Source organism: Sus scrofa, chromosome 7 (genome assembly GCF_000003025.6).
Source record: "Sus scrofa isolate TJ Tabasco breed Duroc chromosome 7, Sscrofa11.1, whole genome shotgun sequence".
NCBI classification, from domain to species: domain Eukaryota; kingdom Metazoa; phylum Chordata; class Mammalia; order Artiodactyla; family Suidae; genus Sus; species Sus scrofa.
This window is the reverse complement of record NC_010449.5, coordinates 88,977,796-88,999,705: the sequence shown is the minus strand read 5'-3', so window position 1 is coordinate 88,999,705 and position 21,910 is coordinate 88,977,796. Positions and strand designations below refer to the sequence as shown.

Here is a 21,910-nt window from a genome sequence, read left to right as displayed (position 1 = left end):
ACATTTAAAGCCTACACACACAGTAGAAATACAGGCTAGAGCTCAGCAAACAACTATGAGTCTCAGGACTCTAAAATGAAAATCCACTCTCTCTGAGGTTTTACAGCTTTCAAATCTTCCTGCTTTCACCCACCAGACACTATTAGTAAGATGTCAACCTCTTACTGGAAATGGAGAAGGAAAAAGTAATAAAATAAAAAATGGGAAAATGTGTGAAGCTAGACAGATATTTGAGTTTTCAACCAATCTATCCATTGACAAGTTTTTATTAAGTGCCTAAAGGCTCTGCAACGTGCCAAGGGACTGGCAGACATGGGAGAAGACAAGGACAAGGTCTAAGCTTAAAAATTTAGAGTCTAACTTGGTAGAAACAACGAAAAGCTAACACATGGTATAATCTGGAAAGACTATCAAATCAGTGAGACTGATTACACCTATTATCTTTAATTTATAGGCAGTCTGGAATCCAAATTTATTGTATGTCAGTTGTTTGGAATTCAGAAGCAGTTTCCCACAGAAATAATGTTATGCATGGCAGTTAAGGTTCCCAGGGAAATCCAGGGAGTCTTTTAAATTTATAGTGCACAAGTACTATAGAATCTAACCACATATAGTCGTGCTTGTGTGGGAAAGTATGTCTAGAATTCTAACTTGGGAGGCCAAAAACATATTTTCCTGTGCTACTAGGAATATGGTGGGATCAGGACACATTTTGTCAAAACCAGCCAAGTCAGGAGAATCAGAATTCCCTCCAGTCATTCCTGAAGACCCTCAAAATCTCTACCTGGGCAAAGCCTGAGGGCAGAGATTTGGAAGGAGAGACGGAGTGGGTGACATCACTTTAGGCATGATCAGATCCTCTGTTTTACAATTTTGAGGGTCCCATGGGCCTTTTTCCTCTATCACTACCTGTTAACTCTGAACCTCAATCCTTTCCTTCTCTGGTTGACAGAGGAACATAAAGCAGTCAAGCAGTCTCAGTTTCTCTCGTTTCCTGAGGCAAATACATAGTCCTTTTAATGGGTTTTCAGGTGATACTAAAAAAAATACAGGATAATGGAGTTTCTGCTGTGATACAGTAGGTTAAAGATCCAGCATTGTCCCTCCAGTGGCCCAGGTTGCTGCTGAGGTGAGGGTTTGATCCCTGGCCTGGCATAGTGGGTTAAGTAGGTCACAGCTGTGGTTCAGACTTGATCCCTGGCCCAGGAACTTCCAAATACCATGAGTGTGGCAAAAGAAAAAAAAATACAGAATGTTTATAATTTTTTTTTTTTGTGCCATTTCTTGGGCCGCTCCTGCAGTATATGGAGGTTCCCAGGCTAGGGGTCAAACTGGAGCTGTAGCCGCCGGCCTACGCCAGAGCCAAAGCAATGCGGGATCTGAGCCGCGTCTGCAACCTACACCATAGCTCATGGTAACGCCAGATCCTTAACCCACTGAGCAATGCCAGGGATCAAACCTGCAATCTCATGGTTCCTAGTCGGATTCATTGACCACTGAGCCACGACAGGAACTCCAGAATGTCTATAATTATTTATAATTTATTTTCCATTCAAACTTTGTATTTATGTCTCTACCTTCCCCCGTATTCTTGCCATCAGAAAATCTTACTTTGTTTAACAAAGGTTTTGCTGAGTCTGGGACTAACATATACATACTACTATGTATAAAACAGATAAACAACAATGACCTACTGAATGGCACAGAGACCTATATCAATATATTATAACTGATAACGGAAAAGAATCTGAAAAAGATTCTCTTTCTCTCTCTATATGTATGTGTATATATATATATATATATATATATATATATATATATATTGCTGTACACCTGAAGCTAATATAACATTTGTAAATTAACTATACTTCAATAAAAAATGGCTAAAAATAAAACAATGGTTTTGTTAAAAATAAATTTGTTTAAAAACAGAATCCTGGAGTTCCCGTCATGGCTCAGTGGTTAATGAACCCAACTAGGAACCATGAGGTTGCGGGTTCGATCCCTGGCCTCACTCAGTGGGTTAAGGATCCGGCGTTGCCATGAACTGTGGCATAGTTCGCAGATGCGGCTCGGATCCCGAGTTGCTGTGGCTGTGGTGTAGGCTGGCAGCTACAGCTCCGATTGGACCCCTAGCCTGGGAACCTCCATATGCCATGGGTGCGGACAAAAAGGAAAAAAAAAGAAAAGAAAAACAGAATCCTTATCTTTTAGAGATATGTACTGAAATATTTATGGAAATAGTAATAAATTGGGGATTTTCTTCAAAGTAATCCTATGTGGGGAATGTGGAGATAGTAAGGCCAAATAAAGCACTGTAACAAACAAAACAAAACAAAACAAAACAGAGAAAAAACAAAGGAAGAGTCAAAGTGACTTAAAAAGAAAGAAAAAGTCTAGCACTAAGGACCCCAAAGGACAAAGTGCTTCAAAAAGACAATGATTAACAAAATCAGATCCAGAAGAGATGTTAAGAGAGCTATGAACTGAGGCAAGTTCACAGGATTTGGCTACATTACAGGAAATCTATGAGAGAACAGTTTTAGAAAAAAAGAGGAAACCAGTTTGTCACTGGTTTAGAGGAGCAGAGGGGGTAAAGAGCTATTTAAGTAAAGAAACAAAAGGAAGGAGAGAGAAGATTAGAGAATGAATCAAAGACATAGCCACATAGCCAAGTGAAACAAAAGGACTTTATTTTTAACAAATAAAGAACTAGGCCTATTTAAGGTAAAACTGCTTTAAGTCCCACAGAGAAAAAGAGGATGCTAGAAAGAGAAGATAAGATGAGATTTCTGAGGAAATGCAGTGGGGGTAGCAGCAGAGAGGAGGAAATTAAAATCTCTACAGTAGGAGGGAAGGGAGAGAGACTAAAGTTGTGGCAAAGCTATGCATGGTGTGCAAGAGAAGAGTAGTGAGGAATGAGAAAGGAAGGCGGGCCAGCCCGGTGAGAACCTTGGAATGGGGAGCCTGGGTATTATACTGTGGCTATGGAAAGGCCAATGAGGTAGTTGGAAAGCATGGTTTTAAGAAAAAGAATCGGGGGGGGGGGGTGTAAGTTAGGAGTTTGGGATTAAGATATACACACTACTACATATAAAACAGATAACCAATAGGGAACTATACTCAGTATTTTATAGTGACTTATAATGAAAAAGAATATATATGTATATGTATAACAGAATCACACTGCTGCACACCTGAAACTAACAGAACATTGTAAATCAACTATACTTCAATAAAGAAAACTAAGCTGATGGCAGAATATAGAATATGGGTGGGAGGGGGAGTGGATGTTGGAGAGAGAAGACTGGAAGAGAGTCCAGCTTAAAAGAGTTTTTCCAAGAGTATTCCACCCTATCCAGGCATTGTTACTACAGTCAACTTCCCTTACCTTCTTCCTACCCCAGAGGAATTTCTAGGTAGCTTTGAAAATGGCTAAGCTCAGTCATAAAGGAAAATCAGTGTGACTTTGGTCTCATGGTGGTGATACACAATGGCTCAATATTGCCATTGCCTGCTCAATAAGCAGGCAATGGCAATATCCACTTAGGGACTCTAAAAAGCTCACAGGAGCTTCAGGAACTTCTAGAAAATAGCTATAAGCACTCCTTCCTCCCATGAACAGATAAGCCCCTGACATGCTTATTCTCCTTTCTGGCCACTACTCATTTACTGAGGTCTTGATTTTGCCCCAAGTGACAACTATCATATAAGTATCTTTGAGGCATAATATTTGGATGCTGAGGAGACGTGGTTACGATGTTGTTTAAGATTAATCACAACATATTAGATTAGATTCTGACAGGTGACTAGTGCCTTCATCCACATTAAAATGAGAATGAATGAAGAGTTCCCGTCGTGGCTCAGTGGTTAATGAACCCAACTAGTAACCATGAGATTGCGAGTTCAATCCCTGACCTCGTGCAGTGGGTTAAGGATCCGGCATTGCCATGAGCTGTGGTGTAGTTCACAGACACAGCTTGGAACCCATGTTGCGGTGGCTCTGGTGTAGGCCGGCAGCTGCAGCTCCAATTCTATGCCTGGCCTGGGAACCTCCATATGCCATGGGTGTGGCCCTAAAAAGACAAAAGACAAAAAAAAAAAAAAAAAAAAAAAAAAAAAAAAGAAGACAGAGAGACTGAATGAAAGTGGTTATACTATTTTATAAGATTCTGTTGTAGAAGATTCTATCACATAAATTATAGCACTAACCCAATATGAAGGACTAAAAAAAAAAAATTCCCCTGCCTGTAAAAAGCTCTTACCTAATATTTATATCCTATGGATGAACATGTAGTTCACACTAAATAACTTGAAAGTAGAGGCAGGGAGGGACAGACACAGGTGAGTGTGTCCCTGAGCTTTCCAATCTGTCCTTGGCTCTCCCTCACTATTCAGCTTTTCTTCCTGACCATCAGACCTGTGAATCTTCAGCAACTTCAGGCCTACACCAGCCTGCAGGATTTTGTAGACTTCCTCACATGCTCTCACAATGGTATAAGGACTAATCCTTATAATATATTCTTATTCTCTACCTTTATAGTGGTTCAGCTTCTCTCTTCCAACCCTGACAAGCCTATCTTGTCATTTCACTCTCATCAAGTATATTAAAATGTCTTAGCACAACTGAGACTACAGAGTTGCTCAACTCCACATGCCTACTGGGGAAATAGAGATAACTTCCTTAGCACAGTTTCCATGCTTAGCAAGGATGGTGGCAGTGGGCAGGCTAACACTTAAAGCCAACAACTGTGCAATCACATAACTGGGTGGAGAAAAAAGGGGCATGATGGTAACCTCCTAAGAAGTCATAAAGTACTAGCTTTTTATAAGCAAAAATGACAGGACTGAGATATCATTTGTAAGACATGTATTGTGCTTTGTGACTCTGTGACGACAAGTTTGAATGGATCTACCCACATCTAAAATATCTCTCAACTTACACAGGTAGAAGACAAGGTTGGTCTCCTCTAGTATTTGCTAGCACTTCATTTACGAAGACTGTACCTAGATTTTTCAAGAGTATTTTTATTATCCCCCTTCCCCACAATAACATACCAAATAACGGACCCGAAATTCTATATTTACCTGAAATTCATCCATGATACTGAACGTATACTCATGCCTGGCTATGACATGATGACAATTCTTACACAGATCTGCCGAAAAAGAGAAATATTTAAATAATTAAGTCTTGGAAGGTGTCTTAAGACAGTAAAATTTCTATTCTTTTTTTTTTTTTTTTGCTTTTTAGGGCCGCACCTGTGGCATATGGAAGTTCCTAGGCTAGGGGTTGAATTGGAGCTGCAGCTGCCAGCCAACACCACAGCCACACCAACGAGGGGATCTGAGCAGCATCTGCAACCTATACCACAGCTCGTGGCAATGCCAGATTCCTCACCCACTGAGTGAGGCCAGGGATTGAACCTGCATCCTCATGGATTCTAGTCAGATCTGTTTCTGCTGTGCTATGAAGGGAACGCCTTAAAATTTCTATTCTTAACACGGCATTGCTTTAAAAGAATCTTAACTCTGTCATATTTAACACAGCGGGAAACCCATATCTACCTTTTCTCCCCCTTTATTTTTTAACTCAATGAATTTTATTACATTTATATTTGTACAATGATCATCACAACCCAATTTTATAGCATTTCAAACCCCCAACTCATCCCCCCACCCCCCAACCCATATCTACCTTGATAAGAAATCCAAAATCCATCACACAGCAATACTATATCATTAAGGTCCTGAACTCAGAGACTAAATGCGCATAAATTAATTCTCACTGAAAGCTCTCTAAGGTAATCAATTAAAAGATATGTACATGTTTTATGGGAGTTCCCACTATGGCACAGTGGAAATGAATCTGACTAGTACCCATGAGGATGTGGGTTCGATAGGTGAGTTAAGGATCCAGTATTATTATGGCTGTGGTGTAGGCTAGCAGCTGGAGCTCTGATTCAACCCCCAGCCTGGGAACTTTCATATGCCTAAGGTGTGGCCCAGGGGAAAAAACAAAGCAAAAAACAAAACAACAAACAAAAGATATATACATGTTTTTTAAACTAGCTGGACCTATTTATGTAAAACCTTTTATTCTCAGCAATACTAGAAATTGTGCTACTAACTAATCATAAACAAAAAGCCAATGCTAGACATTAAAGTGAAATTAGGAGTTCCCGTCCTGGCTCAGGGGTTAGAGAACCCGACTAGCACCCACAAGGATGCGGGTTTGATCCCTGGCCTTGCTCAGTGGATTAAGGACCTAGTGTTGCCGTGAGCTGTGGTGTAGGTCAAAGATAAGGCTCAGATCCCACATTGCCATGGCTGTGGTGTAGGCCAGCAGCTGCAGCTCTGATTGGATCCCTAGCCAGGAAACCTCCATATGTTGTGGATGCGGCCTTAAAAGACAAAAAGACCAATAAATAAGTAAATAAATAAAGTGAAACTAACAGTTAATAAAACGCTAATAAAAACATATAATAACTATAATTTACTGAGTGCTTAATGTGTGCCAGATACCATTTTAAATACTTTTTATCTGTCCATTCACTTAGTCTTCTCAACTCAAAGAGGTAGATACTATTGTTATCACCTTCCTAGGGATAAGGAGACACAGGTACACTGGGTAACTGAGAAGACTACCGAGCTAGCAAGTATTGGAACCAGAATTCAAACCCAAGCTTTCTAGCTCCAGAGCCCTTGCTCTTGACCACTGTGCTTTCCTACATGGAACAAAATAGAGTTTAAAGGGGTATCTGTTAAAACAAAGAAAATGATTCTTCTCATTTAGAACCTTTTTCCATATGTCTTTCACTTCTTTCAAAATATCATTATTTGCACATTTATTCCTCATATATATTCAAAACCAAAAAAAAAAAAAATCCAAAAAAAATAGGGGACAAGCAAAAAGGAAATTCGAACAGTTTAAATAGTCGCCACGATCTCTGGGCACTAAAGTAAACATATACTTAATTTACTCATAGAGATTCTCAGTGCCAACCTCAGAACTGATTTATTTTTTATTATACGAAGTCATTTATTTGATTTCCCAGTATCAGGGATGAGGAACAGCATATGAAGGTAGCCTATTTACAGCAGCCAAGGAAAAAAACTATAGACTGACCGTGAAAAAAGAAACAAAATGCTATAAAAGCAGAATCAAGACTGAAAAAAACCATACTATCCCAGGATCACTTAGTATAAGGCAAACATAAGCCCTAAACACTTTAATAGCTGTGGAGGCCATCATCATATTATACTATAGTAGAAAGTGAAAATTCACGTGGATGACTCTAAGGTTGAAAAAAAAAAGTCCCTCTATCTTGTTTCAGAAGCCATAAAGTCTTTAAAAATAAACAGGAGAGGAGTTCTCTTGTGGCACAGTGGGTTAAGGAACCAGCACTGTCATTGCAGTGGCCCAGGCTGCTGCTATTGTGTGCGTTTGATCCCTGGCCCAGGAACTTCCATATGCAACAGGCATGCCCCCCACTACCCCCCAAAAAAAACCCAGAAGAAAAGCTCGTGCCTGAATCATAAGCTTCAATTATCTGCAAAAGTCATTTATGTGGAATATCTGATGATGCTAGATTAATGAGGTATTCTTTCTGTTTTCCTCTTAAAAAACTAACTAGTAACTGTATTGCAATATGATATTGGAATAGACCTCATAATATTTTGCACAACCTAAGTCTCAAAAGCTGACACCTGCTAACAGACTTGGATGGAAAGAAGGCTACTTACGATCATAGGTAACTATTTCTTCTCCATCTTCCTCTTTGAAAGATTTGTTTGTGATCAGCATAAAATCCCGCTTATTGCATACTGCACAGCCTGTAAAGTTCAGCAAGAAAGATCCATTCTCCAGGCAGATGTTACCCTAAAATATGAAAAGCAGGCATTTAATTTTCTTATATTTCAAAATCCTTGGTGAAAATGATTAACAGACTTAAAATATCTAAAGGCAGGAGTTCCCGTTGTGGTGCAGTGGTTAACGAATCCGACTAGGAACCATGAGGTTGTAGGTTTGATCCCTGCCCTTGCTCAGTGGGTTGAGGATCTGGCGTTGCCATGAGCTGTGGTGTAGGTTGCAGACGCAGCTCGGATCCTGTGTTGCTGTGGCTCTGGCATAGGCCGGCGGCTACAGCTCCGATTAGACCCCTAGCCTGGGAAACTCCATATGCCACAGAAGCAGCCCAAGAAATGGCAAAAAGACCAAAAATAAATAAATAATTAATTAAAAAAAAAAGAAAACAGAACTAAAAAAAATTAAAAAATTAAAAATTTAAAAATTAAAAAAAAAATTAAAAAAATGTATTCCAAGTTCCAAATAGCCAAGTTAATATATATATATATATATATATATATATATATATATATATATATATATATATATATCTAAAGGCAAAAAACATGGCCAGAATTTACTTGTTTGAAGTACACCAAGCAATTTTTTTTTTTTTTTTGTCTTTTGTTTTTTTAGGGCCCCACCTATGGCATATGAAGGTTCCCAGGCTAGGGACTGAATAGGAGCTGTAGCTGCTGGTCTACACCACAGCCACAGCAATGCCAGCTTCGAGCCACGTCTGTGACCTACACCACAGCTCACAGCAACACCTGATCCTTAACCCACTGTTCGAGGCCAGGGATCAAACCTGCGTCCTCATGGATACCAGTCAGGTTCGTTAACCACAGAGCCATGACGGGAACTCCAACACCAAATAATTTTTTAAAGGACTAGCTCTCCTGTAGAAGTATGAGTCACGTAAATAAAACTGAAGCAATGTTAGAGCTGTAAGTCCCTGAGGGCTGCAACTGTGTTTAAAAAAGAGGACTAAATGCAAATAGATATTTAGAAACAACTTAATGAGGTTTTAATAATTTAACATGTGAAAAGGAAAAAAAATTAGAAAAATCTGATAGTCAATAATATGAAATGAGCTATCTTGGTATAAAACCAAGATGAAAATCCAATCAAAATGGAAACACTGAGCCAATGATTAAAAATATCTTATACACTGTGATGCTCAGTTGACTGGTGAAACAGCATTTTCTCAAGCCTTAAAACTACCACAAAATAAACAAAGAAAAATAAACTCTCAGCTCTATGGATGTCAGTCCTTAAGGTAAGTTCTATAATTCATCAGATTGACACCATGCATTTAAGAGAAAAGGTTTTGTTTGTCATTAAGAAACTGTAAATAACATATGCTCCTGGCTCAAGGGAGGTCATTCTAAAGGCTTATGAATAATTGTTCAGAACTGAAAGTCACTTTATCAGCAACCTAGTTCAACCTCATTTTTTAACTGACATGTAGCTGACTTAAAATATTATATTAGTTTCAGGTCTACAACATAATGATTCAATATTTTTACAGGTAATACTCCATATAAAATTATTATATAATATGGGCTATATTTCCTGTGCTGTACATTACTTCTTATAACTTATTCATTTTATTCTTAGTAGTTTGTACTTTTTTTTTTTTTTGTCTTTTTGCCATTTCTTGGGCCGTTCCCATGGCATATGGAGGTTCCCAGGCTAGGGGATTTCATTGGAGCTGTAGCCACCAGCCTATGCCAAAGCCACAGCAACGTGGGATCTGAGCCGCATCTGCAACCTACACCACAGCTCACGGCAATACCAGATCCTTAACCCACTGAGCAAGGCCAGGGATCGAACCTGCAATCTCATGATTCCTAGTCAGATTCTTTAACCACTGCACCACGATGGGAACTCCAGTAGTTTGTACTTCCTAATTCTCTCCCACTCCTCTCCTCTCTGGTAACCACTAGGTTGTTCTCTGAATCTGTGTTTGTTTCTGGTTTTTTTTTGTTGTTGTTTGTTTCTGTTTTGTTTTGTTCATTTGTCTTACTTTTTTGGATTCCACATATAAGTGAAAACATACAGTATCTGTCTTCCTCTGACTTACTTTGTTAAGCATAATGCCCTCCAGGTCCATCTATATTGTTGCAAATGGCAAAATCCCATTGCTTTTTTTTAGGGCTGCACCTGAGACACATGGAGGTTCCCAGGCTAAGGGTGAAATCAGAGTTGTAGCCACTGGCCTACACCACGCCATAGCAATGCAGGATCCGAGCCACATCTGTGACCTACATCACAGCTCATGGCAACAAAGGATCCTTAACCCACTAAGTGAGGCCAGGGATTAAACCCACAACCTCATTGTTCCTACTCAGATTCATTTCCGCAGCGCTGCGATGGGAATCCCCTCCCCCCCCCCCGCCCCCGCCATTGCTTTTTAAGGATGAGATATATATATATTGTCTTTTTGTTCCACTTGTCTGTGACAGACACTTGGGTTGCTTCAACATCTTAGCAATTATAAATAATGGAGCTGTGAACACTAGGGTGCATATATCTTTTTGAATTAGTTTTTTGTTTTCTTCAGATATATACCCAGAAGTGGAACTGCTGGATCATTGTAGTTCTATTTTTAATTTTTTTTGAGGAATCTCCTGTTTTCCACAGTGGCTGCAACAATTTAATACCCACCAACAGTATACTGGGGTACCCTTTTCTTCACATCCTCACAAACACTCACTTGTGATCTTTTTTATAAAATAGCCATTCTGACAGGTGCTATCTTGTCATTTTGATTTGCATTTCCCTGGTGATTAGTGATGTTGAGCATCTTTTTATGTGCCTGTTGGCCATTTCTTCTTTGGAAAAATGCCTACTCGTCCCCGTTTTTCAATCAGGTTATTTTTTTAAAATAGTAGTTCAACCTCATTTCTGACCAACAAACAAACTGAGGTATTTTTAATAGTTAATGTGACTAAAAACCATTCAAATCAATGCCTGACACTCTAATTTAAACATATAACTAGCTTACACTGATTATTTCCCTCTGATTAATCTAAATTTCTGCTATATCTTTATATTGCTATTGCAATTTTAAGAATTTTAAAGCTGAAACTTGAACTATATGAAATATAGGTTTCATTTCCAGTTTGATGTGGAAATATTTTATTACAGTTTTGTGCCTGATTAGTTATTTTAGAAAATGCAGCAGAGTTCTAGTTCCAACTGGTTTGCTAAATGCTTTTCTGAATGAAAAAAATTTGGTTCACAGCTGAGCAAAAAAAATTTGAGTTCTGAAAATGAGTATGGTTCATTTCCAATTTGATTCATGATTGAGTTCAAGTTCTTGGTGTAATATTACAAGCAAATGGGCTGGAGCTCTGTTAGAAATTTTCTAGCCTGTGCAAGACATCTACCATAAAACCCCAGAAAATCTTATGAAACCAAAGATAAATCTACTCATTCTGCATTTAGACCTACCCAACATACTAGACCATTATTTTTCTCTGCCAAATTTTTTAAACAAGTGGACTATTCTTGCTACCACCTCTTTAGTACTTTTCCCTTTGTTAGACTCAAGCAGAATGGCTTCTGCTCTTAATGCCTTAACAATACTGCATGATTTCAAATAATCCCAGAGTTAGAAGGATCCTTGATTTCAAGTAGTCAGTTTTTACCAAACAAGAAGAGTTCAATTCCGTTCCATTTTTAAAAATCTGTTAGAAAGTTCATCATGATTCAAAGTCTGCAATCCCCTAATATCCACCCACTAATTATTTCTATATCTGCCTTCTGAAATTTCAAATAAAAGCTCAATTCTTCCTCATGACAGCCCTCTAATTAGTTTAGAACAGAAAAAAAAAAATCAGAGAAAAGTGCTTCAGGCACTTTCCTAGTTTTCCAATCACCTGAATGCTTTACTCTTCTCCTTATATGTCTATTTTCACTTCTCATATTACTTTATTCCTTGAATCTCAGTTTTGTGTGTTGTTTTTTTGTTTTGTTTTGTCTTTTTGCCTTTTCTAGAACCGCTTCCCTTGGCATTTGGAGGTTCCCAGGCTAGGGGTCCAATCGGAGCAGTAGCCACAGGCCTATGCCACAGCCACAGCAACTCAGGATCCCAGCCGCATCTGAGACCTACACCACAGCTCATGGCAACGCGGGATCCTTAACCCACTGAGCAAGGCCAGGGACCAAACCTGCAACCTCACGGTTCCTAGTCGGATTCGTTAACCACTGCACCACAATGGGAACTCCTGAAGCTCAGTTTTTGATTCTGGTTGATTCTCTACATTCTTTCCCTAAGAGAACAAATCCTTTCTATTTTGATACTTTTATTTGGCTGACTTATCTATTTGAACTTCTTACTCAAACTGCTATCCTATATTTTCTTTTTTTGTCTTTTTGGTATTTCTTGGGCCGCTCTCGCGGCATATGGAGGTTCCCAAGCTAGGGGTTGAATCGGAGCTGTGGCCACTGGCCTATGCCAGAGCCACAGCAACGCGGGATCCGAGCCGCGTCTGCAACCTACACCACAGCTCACGGCAACGCCAGATTGTTAACTCGCTGAGCAAGGGCAGGGACCGAACCCGCAACCTCATGGTTCCTAGTCGGATTCGTTAACCACTGCGCCACGACGGGAACTCCTTTTCTTTCTTTCTTTTTTTTTTTTTTTTTTTTTGCTATCCTATATTTTCACTTGACTCCTGGGATGTTACATTCTCAACTTCAGATGAAACATGATAAAAACAATCTGATTATCTGCCTCCCCAATTTTGGTTCTCCCTCCCATATGGCTCCAATTTCTGTAGTGATACTTCCACATTTCCCAGCTGCCTAGACTGAAAAGCCTGAGATCATTGACAGCTCCCTCATCTTTCCTCCTACATTAAATTGGTTGAGTCCTGTTAATTCCTTGAAATGAGGTCTTCATTATCTCATGCCTACACTACTGTCGCCATTTGGCTCCCCAAATGCTCTGTAGCATTCCCCCTAATCCCAACATCACAACATATAACCATAAGATTCATTTTCCTAAATAGCAGATTTCAGAATCATTTCCCTATTCAGGTTTTTTGGATGGCAGCCCAGTGCCTAAAGTGTAAAATCTAAACTTCTCAATATAATTTTAAAGTCTTTTGGTAGCTCTGCTCTTAAAAATCCAATCTAATTTCTTTTTTTGTATGTTTGTTATTTCACTGTTACTTTCATTACTCATTCACTCATGGTGTTCCCTCCTATGACTATATCACATTTTTCCAGTCTACAACCACAAATAACACTCTTATGAACATTCTCATACAAGTCTCCAAGATCATACTACATACATGCCTTTATTTGTCTAGAATAGAAACTGCCAAATCATTCTGCATGCATATCTTTAACTTTTTTTATAATACTAGAATTTCTTCAAAGAAGTTGTACCATATGAGTGTTTATGTTACGTATACAACCTTTCCAAACACTAATTACTACTCAAAATATCAGAGACAGAAGCAATTTTCTACCTCCCAACCAGTATGAGAATCATTCTAGTTATCCTGCCCCCTAGCCTTCAGCTCCTCCTTTCCTTTTCTACCCTAGTCACAACTATCTTTCAAGTCTCAAATGAAGTCCACCTTTCTTTTAAGAGAACAGCGGTATCACTTACTGCTCTCCCCTTTCTCTAAACTTAAATAGGATTTATGTACTGTACTTGTCAGTTTTTGTTAATCACATTCTCCTGTAAAATATCAGCTCTCCAGCAACACGGTAGCTGCTTTTTTTTTTTTTTTTTTTTTTTTTTTTGGTCTTTTTGTCTTTTTACCTTTTCTAGGGCCGCTTCCTAGCATATGGAGGTTCCCAGGCTAGAGGTCTAATCGGAGCTGTAGCCACCCACCTGCGCCAGAGCCACAGCAACGCGGGATGCCAGCCGCGTCTGCAACCTACACCACAGCTCAGGGCAACGCCGGGTCCTTAACCCGCTGAGCAAGGCCAGGGATCGAACCTGCAACCTCATGGTTCCTAGTCGGATTCATTAACCACTGCGCCACGACGGGAACTCCTGCTTTTTATTTCTTACATGGTATCCTTTTCTGGCCTAGCAAGGTACTAGCTACATACATATAAACTGTTCAGTAAGTACACCTGGAATGAGAGCAAGCAAGCTTAGCAACCTCCTGAGCTCCAAAGGAACAGAGATCTAAAAGAAAGTAACACTCCAGAAATCTGAATTCTACTCTTGCTTCTCATACTAACTAGAACGTGAACTCTGGCATTAGTTTCCTAATGCAATCTCCTCTCCAGCCATTAGTTTCATCTGCAAAACTGGGTTAGAACGGATGAGCTCAGAGGTCTCTTCCGGCGCTAGAATTCAGAAAGAACAATGAACAAGCTTGAGAATAAGACCAGGGTAGGGGTGGGGGTGTCCTTCTGTTGTCGACTGGTTGTAGTTGGGGTTTCATTTTCTTTGTCCCCTGGAGCTCAAGAAAAATGGGGTGACGGCTGATATCAGTCGCCAAAGAAGGGATCAGCGGGAACCAACAGTTTCAGGCCGTCTCCGCTGTCAGGTGCCTAAGTACAGCTACCGGGTCACTGGTTGGGGCGGAGCGGCTGAGTCCGCCCAGCGCCCTGGTTTTTTAGGAAAGACCGGCCGGAGGAGTGAGAAACCTCAGGGGCGATCACGGGCCAAGGGCGCAGGAGGTTCTAGGTGCCCACTCGCTCACCCTGTTGGGATATTCCTTCTCCACACAGTCCCCACACATCGCGAAGCAGTTAACAGGGAACGTCCTCCAGTGCTTCCGGGAAGAGGAAACCTCGCGAGAGCACAAAGAAGGTTGACGCATGCGCCCAGAGTACAAGACCCCGGAGTATTTGGTCCCGGGAACCAATTCCAAGTCTCCGCCCTTTAGCAACTGTTGTCAGGGCAGGGAGTGGTCTCCAAGACAACAATCATAGGCAAGGAGTAGGACTTGAGAAACCTTCCAAGAAAGAGGATGGGACCGTGGACCCTCTGGGGGGAAGGAGAAGGGACTCTTCAACTGAGCAAAGTTCAAATAGACGCCTTCCTGAGTCTAGGCTGACAGAGGACAAGTCACAGAACACAAGAAAGGGAATTCTTTCTCATTGCCTTGGCTCACATTTATAAAGTTGAAATTGTAATTTGGATACTTTTCCATACCATTTCTTAGGGGCAGTGAGAGTGATAGTTCAGATCTTGGCAGGTGAATAAGCAGTAAGTGAAGTGTTTGGCAAGAGGCATTTAAAGCTCTGCAGAGAATCTCCTAAAAACACAAAATATTAATAATCAATGACCATCCTAGAATCTTCTGGAGAACGTAGAGATGGGAAACGTGTTTCTGTCTATGTGTCTTTCCTTTTCGGATGAGGAAACCAAGGACAAGTGGAAACCAAATGGTTAAACGTCTTGCCTAAGATGACAAAACTACTCAGTAGTCAGCCAGGACTAGGACTCAGTTCCTACCCTAGGTTCAGCACCTTTTTAATGCAGTAGCCACATGTGGCTATAAAGCACTTTTTTTTTTTGCCATTTCTTGGGCCACTCTCATGGTATATGGAGGTTCCCAGGCTAGGGGTCGAGAGTCAGAGCTGTAACTGCCGGTCTACGCCAGAGCCACAGCAACACAGGATCCGAGCCGCGTCTGCAACCTACACCACAGCTCATGCAACGCTGGATCCTTAACTCACTGAGCAAGGGCAGGGACCGAACCCGCAACCTCATGGTTCCTAGTCGGATTTGTTAACGGGAACTCCCTAAAGCACTTTTAATGTGGCAGATTTGAACTGAGATGTGTTGTGAGTACATCCTGCACACTAGATTTAGAAGACTTATTATGTAAAACGTTTTAAGGTATTTCATCAGCAATTTTTTTTTTTTTTTGTGCTGCTAAGGGCGAACTGGAGCAGCAGCTGCCCTCTTACACCACAGCAGGCCAGATCCTTAACCCACTGAGTGAGGCCAGGGATGGAACCCACATCCTCATGAATACTAGCTGGGTTTGTTACTGCTGAGCCATGACGGGAACTCCTTCATTAGTAATTTTTATATTGATTACATGTTGAAATAGTTTGGCTAAATACAAATGTATTATTAAAATTAATGTCATCTGTTTCATTTTAATCTGGCTACTAGAAAATTGAAAATTCACATGTAGCTTGCATTATATTTCTACTGGACAGGGCTGGTTTATGCAGTTGTCTTTCAATCCATTTTTAAATATGCTGTTTGTTTTTAAAGTCTAGTGCTGACTTAATTTTGCTAACCACCATATCTATTCTGTTCAATGCTATAGACGTTTGTCGGGTGCCTTCACTGTGCAAGGAACTGTGAGGCCAACAGGAAGATGAAAAAGACATTGTCCTTTCCTATTCTCCAGGTAGTCACAGTAGAGTCTGAGAGAGAAAATTAGCACAAATACTTATAGTTACTGCTAGATTGTGGTATAAGAGCACAAAATGGAGAAACTACTTCCAGGTGGGGACTGGAAAAGAGGAATTTGAGCCTTGAAAAATAGTTAGGATTTCAAAAAGCAGAGAGTTTCAGTATACAAATTTCAGGTGGACCAATGCAAGGAGTTTGGATTTTACTCTGTAGGTAATAGGGAGCCACTGAAAGTTTGAGCAGGAGAATGATAATAAAGCTGTGGTTTAGTAAGATTATTTTAGCAGCATTTCATTGGGACTGATGGGAACTGGAAGAAACTAGACATGGAAAGGTAGACACTAACAAGAACCACAAGAGGGAGATGTATAGCTTTCTGCTCATCACTAATAGAAAAAATGTATGATTAATAAATTCAATAAATAAAAAATTACACTGTAAAGATCTCAAAGAGTATGTTCTTTGGCGTGAAATGATTTCACTTTCTGAGGCATGACAATCTACATATTTACCACCATTTTTTTACCTTCCCAGAGTGATATAGTGTCTTGTTACTAAAAAGGTCATGGGAGGAGTTCCCACTGTGGCTCAGTGGTAACAAACTCAACTAGTATCTCTGAAGACGTGGGTTTGATCTCTGGCCTCGATCAGTGGGTTAAGGATCCTGAGTTGCCGTGAGCAGTGGTGTACGTTGCAGACAAGACTCAGATCCCACGTGGCTGTGGCTGTGGTGTAGGCTGGCAGCTGCAGCTCTGATTCGACCTCTAGCCTGGAAACTTCCATATGCCGGGGGTGCGGCCCTAAAAAGACCAAAAAAAAACAAACAAAAAAAAAACAACAAAAAAAGAGCAGGGGAATAAAAAGGTCATCTAGTTCTTAGGCAAAAAATTTGAGCGCTAATGGTTATGCACTCAGTGAAGTTCTCCATTCAAATTTGTGTATGTCCAGGGAAGAGAGGCAGCATATGAGACTGGTGGGAGGAGGTGAACAGAACCAGAAAATAAATAAAGTATGATAATGGCAATGGGAACATGAAAGTCTCTGAGGTTGACGGGTGGAAGAAAGGAAAATAAAGGCTGCAAAGCAGAAGGAGATTAGCACCTAAAGGGAATAACCAAGTAGGGTGTAAATAAACAAAAAATGTTTCAAGTAAGTTTTCTCTTGTATTAATTATATAAAATAAAGTTTGCAGGAACCATTTAAGTTTTACATTCTAAATACCATTTTCTCTGAGGTAATACCCTATTCATAGGAGAATTTAACAAACATGTGATGCTAATAATGTATATCAAACATACACATGTGTTGCAGTTTATGGTGATATTATCTCTTGGTAAAAGGAATCCATTTAGGAAACTCTATCTTAAAATGGTTCAATTACATATGCTAAACTACATCCCTGGGGCAAGATTAAATTTTCCCCTTAAGAGTGTGGTTTGAATCTCTTTTTAACACCCTCTTTCTAGTACCTTTTTTCTTTTCCCTTTCATGATGCCTAAAGGTGAGAGGCTGCAAGGATGCAATGCTCAGCATAGGTATTCCTGTCATCCTCCTTTAAAAGGAGGAACACTGGAGACTTTATGGTTCCAAAGGCAGACTAATTTCACAGTGGTGGGGGGACCCTCATTTCCAAGCAGAAGCTCATCTACTTGGTGAAGGTATGTGTTATTCTTTTCATTGTTTCAAGTGAAGTGTGAATAGGAGTGCTTGTCTTTCTTTTTTGCTTTTTAGGGCTCCACCTGCAGCATATGGAAGTTCCCAAGCTAGGGGTCGAATAGGAGCTACAGCCGCCAGCCTATGCCACAGTCACAGGAACGCAGGGTCCAAGCCGAGTCTTCAATCTACACCACAGCTCACAGCAACGCTGGATCCTTAACCCACTGAGCGAGGCCAGAGATTGAACCCGCATCCTCATGGATCCTAGTTGGATTTGTTAAGGGTTGATCCACGAAGGGAACTCTGGGAGTGGTTTTCTTTATTTATCTGGCATCACTTGCCAGGGATGAGTGAATTAGCAGTAATTCTGAGTGAACCCAGGTGAGCCTAATTGAGGGCAGAGCCTCTGAAAGTTCAGGGCTGGCCTTTTCTTTCTTTCTTTTTCTTTTTTTTCCAGTTCAGTGGCCAAGTTGGACTTTCTTCCCTTTAGGGTTCTCATAGCTATTGGGGTTGCAAACCCCAGCTTTCAAACACATGGCATTAAAAAGCAAAGGAATAGCTACTGTTGCCTTTTGATTCTGTTTGCTCCAGCGCTCCTCATTTTCCTCTCACATACAGATGATCATTTCCATGTGCAATTTTCATGATATATGTCACATTCTCTGATGTAGTAGCCTTTGGAGAAATATTATCTCTCAGATCTTACATGGATTGGGGTGGATTTAATAATCAAAATGTAGCTGGGTTTTAGATATGCTTTTCTTTTCTTTTGTTCTATTTCTGATGTGTGCCCCAAGGATATAGTAAGACTCAGAGCAGACTTTTGTTCTCTACTACCCATATTGGCTCTGAGAGGTGGAGTTTGGAATTTTCAGATAAACCAAGGGAGTAAGGAGGAACGGGAAGCCAGGAGGTTCCTGTTTTATCCTGGAAAATGGCCAGCAGAGGGAGGGCTTGCTTCAAGGAAATTAAGGCCCCAAATCCTTGAAAAGAGGAGTTTAAAAAAAAAAAGAAAAAAGAAAGCAGTTTCTGTCATGGCGCAGCGGAAACAAATCCGACTAGAACCATGAGGTCCCTGGCCTTGCTCAGTGGGTTAAGGATCTGGCGTTGCCGTGAGCTGCGGTGTAGGTCGCAGACAAGGCTCGGATCTGGTGTTGCTGTGGCTGTGGCATAGGCTGGTGGCTACAGCTCCGATTAGACCCCTAGCCTGAGAACCTCCATATGCCTCGGGTGCAGCCCTAAAAATACAAAAAGACAAAAAAAAAAAAAAAAAAAAAAAAAAAAAGAGGAGTTTCGACTTGGAATAGAGAAGGTGTACATAGACTCTGCAAGGTATGCTTGGGAAATAGCATAATAAACTTAACATTTTATTTTATTTTTTTTGCTTTTTAGGGCAGTGCCTGCCAACTATGGAAGTTCCCAGCCTAGGGGTCGAATCAGAGCTATAGATGCTGGCCTACACCTCAGCCACAGCAATGCCAGATCCAAACCATGTCTGTGACCTGCACCACAGGAATGAGTCCTTAACCCACTGAGCAAGGCCAGGGATCGAACCTGCGTCCTCATAGATACTAGTTGGGTTCATTACTGCTGAGCCACAACAGGAACTCCTAAACTTGAAATTTTAGATTCCAGTCTTAACTGTACCTTAATAACAGTAGGGCCACAAGCAAGGTGCTTATTGACTGGGCTTCACTGTTTTTATCTGTAAAATTATGACAATAATGCATATAACTACCTTGTAGAGTTGCTTTATGAAATGATACACAAATGCTTTAGATATAGGAGTGTATGTGCATGATTCAAGGGTTCTAAGAAAAATAACTCTGGCCATAAGCATAAGGTGGTAGAAGGGAGGATAATAAATTAGGAAAAGGGGATTAGCAACGACTAATGTGTGACTCTGTGTCTGGCTGAATCAGGTAACATGAGACTGTGTCATTCAATTTGTGCATGATGGCTGGTGTGCACTTGAAAAGACTGAGCAAGGGAGCTCCTATTGTGGCTCAGTGGAAACAAATCTGACTAGTATCCCTGAGGGCACAGGTTCGATCCCTGGCCTCACTCAGTCGTTTAAGGATTTGGCATTGCCATGAGCTGGGGTGTGGGTAAGCAGCTACACTTCTGATTTGACCCCTAGCCTGGGAACCTCCATATGCCTCGGGTGTGGCCCTAAAAAAAGAAAAGAAAAGATTGAGCAAGCATGTTGGGTTGGAGAAGAGACTGTGGGGGAAGAATTGTGTTAGGGAGAGAGGCCATAGGAGATGGAGAAAGAGCAAAAAGACTCCTCCAGGAAGCAATCTTAGCAAGGTACCTCAAGGCAGAACGAGGCAGGAGCCTTGGGTGTAAGTGCTACTTTGGGATCATACCTAGTCAACAGAAATCAGAAATAGGGACCTCCTTTTATGTCACTTTAGAAGCTCCATGACTCTCTATTGCCTTCAGGATAAAGACCAAGTTCCTTGGAGTTCCCTTTGTGGCTCAGTGGCTAACAAATCCGACTAGGAAGTTGCGGTTTTGATCCCTGGCCTTGCTGAGTGGGTTAAGGATCTGGCGTTGCGTGAGTTGTGGTATAGGTCGAAGATGCGGCTCGGATCCCGAGCTGCTGTGGCTCTGGTGTAGGCTGGCAGCTGTGGCTCCAATTCAACCCATAGCCAGGGAATCTTGTATGCCGCGAGTGCAGCCCTAAAAAAATAAAATTGGCCCCAGTCTACTTCTCTCACCTATTGTCTTTCGCCTCTCCTCCTCTCCTTTTGTTGTCCTTTCCTTGTCATCATGTCCCATTTGTAGTCTCACCAATCTTCTCATGGCCCTAATCACACCACATTCTTCCAAGCTTCTCCTATTTTTTTTTTTTTTTGTCATCGCTGTTGTTGTTTTTTTGCTTTTTAAGGCCACTTTTGTGGCATATGGAAGCTCCCAGGCTAGGGGTCAAATTGGAGCTGTTACTGCTGGCCAACCACAGCCAAAGCAATGCAGGATCTGAGCAATACCAGATCCTTGACCCACTGAGCGAGGCCAGGTATCAAACCCAAGTGCTCATGGATACTAGTTGGGTTTGTTACTGCTGAGCCACAATGGGAACTCATTCTCTATTTTTTTGTGTGTTGCTCTCTCTGCCCAGAACGGCCCTTTCTTTTCCTGTTGAAGTTACGTAAATATCAGTGTCTCAGATATGATTCAGACTTTACCTCTGCCACAGAGACTGGATATTAGTTTCCTATTCTCAACTCCTATATGACACTTAATTCATCCTTCTATCATGGAAGGCACAGTCACCACTTGACTTTGAACTTCTTGAGAATGATGCTTGTTTACAGTTTTTAGCATTATGCCTGACACGTAATGGGCGCTCAGTAATTTTTTTGATTGGCTGCAGTAGTTGAACATGTAGTTTCACCCATCCCACCACCTTATCCCCAAAAGCAGCCACCATTCCACCTGTCTCATTTAGACTTCACTCTGTTTACTCCAGGTCATTTACTTTCAAAGGTTTTAAAATTTGAAAAGGAAAACAGATTTTTTTTTAGAACAAGTTTTGGTTAAAAAAAATTGTTTTCAGCTTAATATCCTTTTCTTCAATTACTCACCAAGTATTTATTGCTAAGTCCTATCTTCATGCTGTGCCCACTAAATGGAAGATTCTGCCTAAGGAACAAATGACTCAACGAGGAAAACAAAGTACCCTAATATCATTCTATGTAACACCTCATTGCTCTAGGCAATGATCTGTAAACTTAGTTTGTCACCTCATTCCTGGAAGTTTAGCAACATCTTCCTGACTTATTCTGCACACTACTTTTATTCTATTTTATTTTTTTGTCTTTTTAGGGCCGCATCCGCAGCATATGGAGGTTCCCTGACTAGGGGTCTAATTGCAGCTGTAGCTGCACAGACTACAGCATAGCTACAGCAACGCCAGATCCAAGCCACATCTGTAGCCTATACCACAGCTCATGGCAATGCCAGATCCTTGATCTGCTGAGCAAGGCCAGGAATCGAACCTACAACCTCATGGTTCCTAGTCAGATTTGTTTCTGCTGTGC

At 40.8% G+C, this 21,910-nt stretch overlaps 1 protein-coding gene across 2 annotated transcripts in view; it reads right to left on the bottom strand.

Annotated features, from left to right (window-relative positions):
* The window catches only part of CHURC1 (churchill domain containing 1), a 28,101-nt gene extending 13,414 nt beyond the window's left edge, over positions 1-14,687 (bottom strand). For both annotated transcript variants that reach the window (XM_013978294.2, XM_003128640.6), the window contains exons 1-3: positions 14,533-14,687; positions 7,747-7,882; positions 5,089-5,159 (exon numbers count right to left, since the gene is read on the bottom strand). In XM_013978294.2, the coding sequence (XP_013833748.1) occupies positions 5,089-5,159; positions 7,747-7,882; positions 14,533-14,652 (327 nt within the window). In that variant the 5' untranslated portion in view covers positions 14,653-14,687. The remainder of the gene's footprint in view (positions 1-5,088; positions 5,160-7,746; positions 7,883-14,532) is intronic.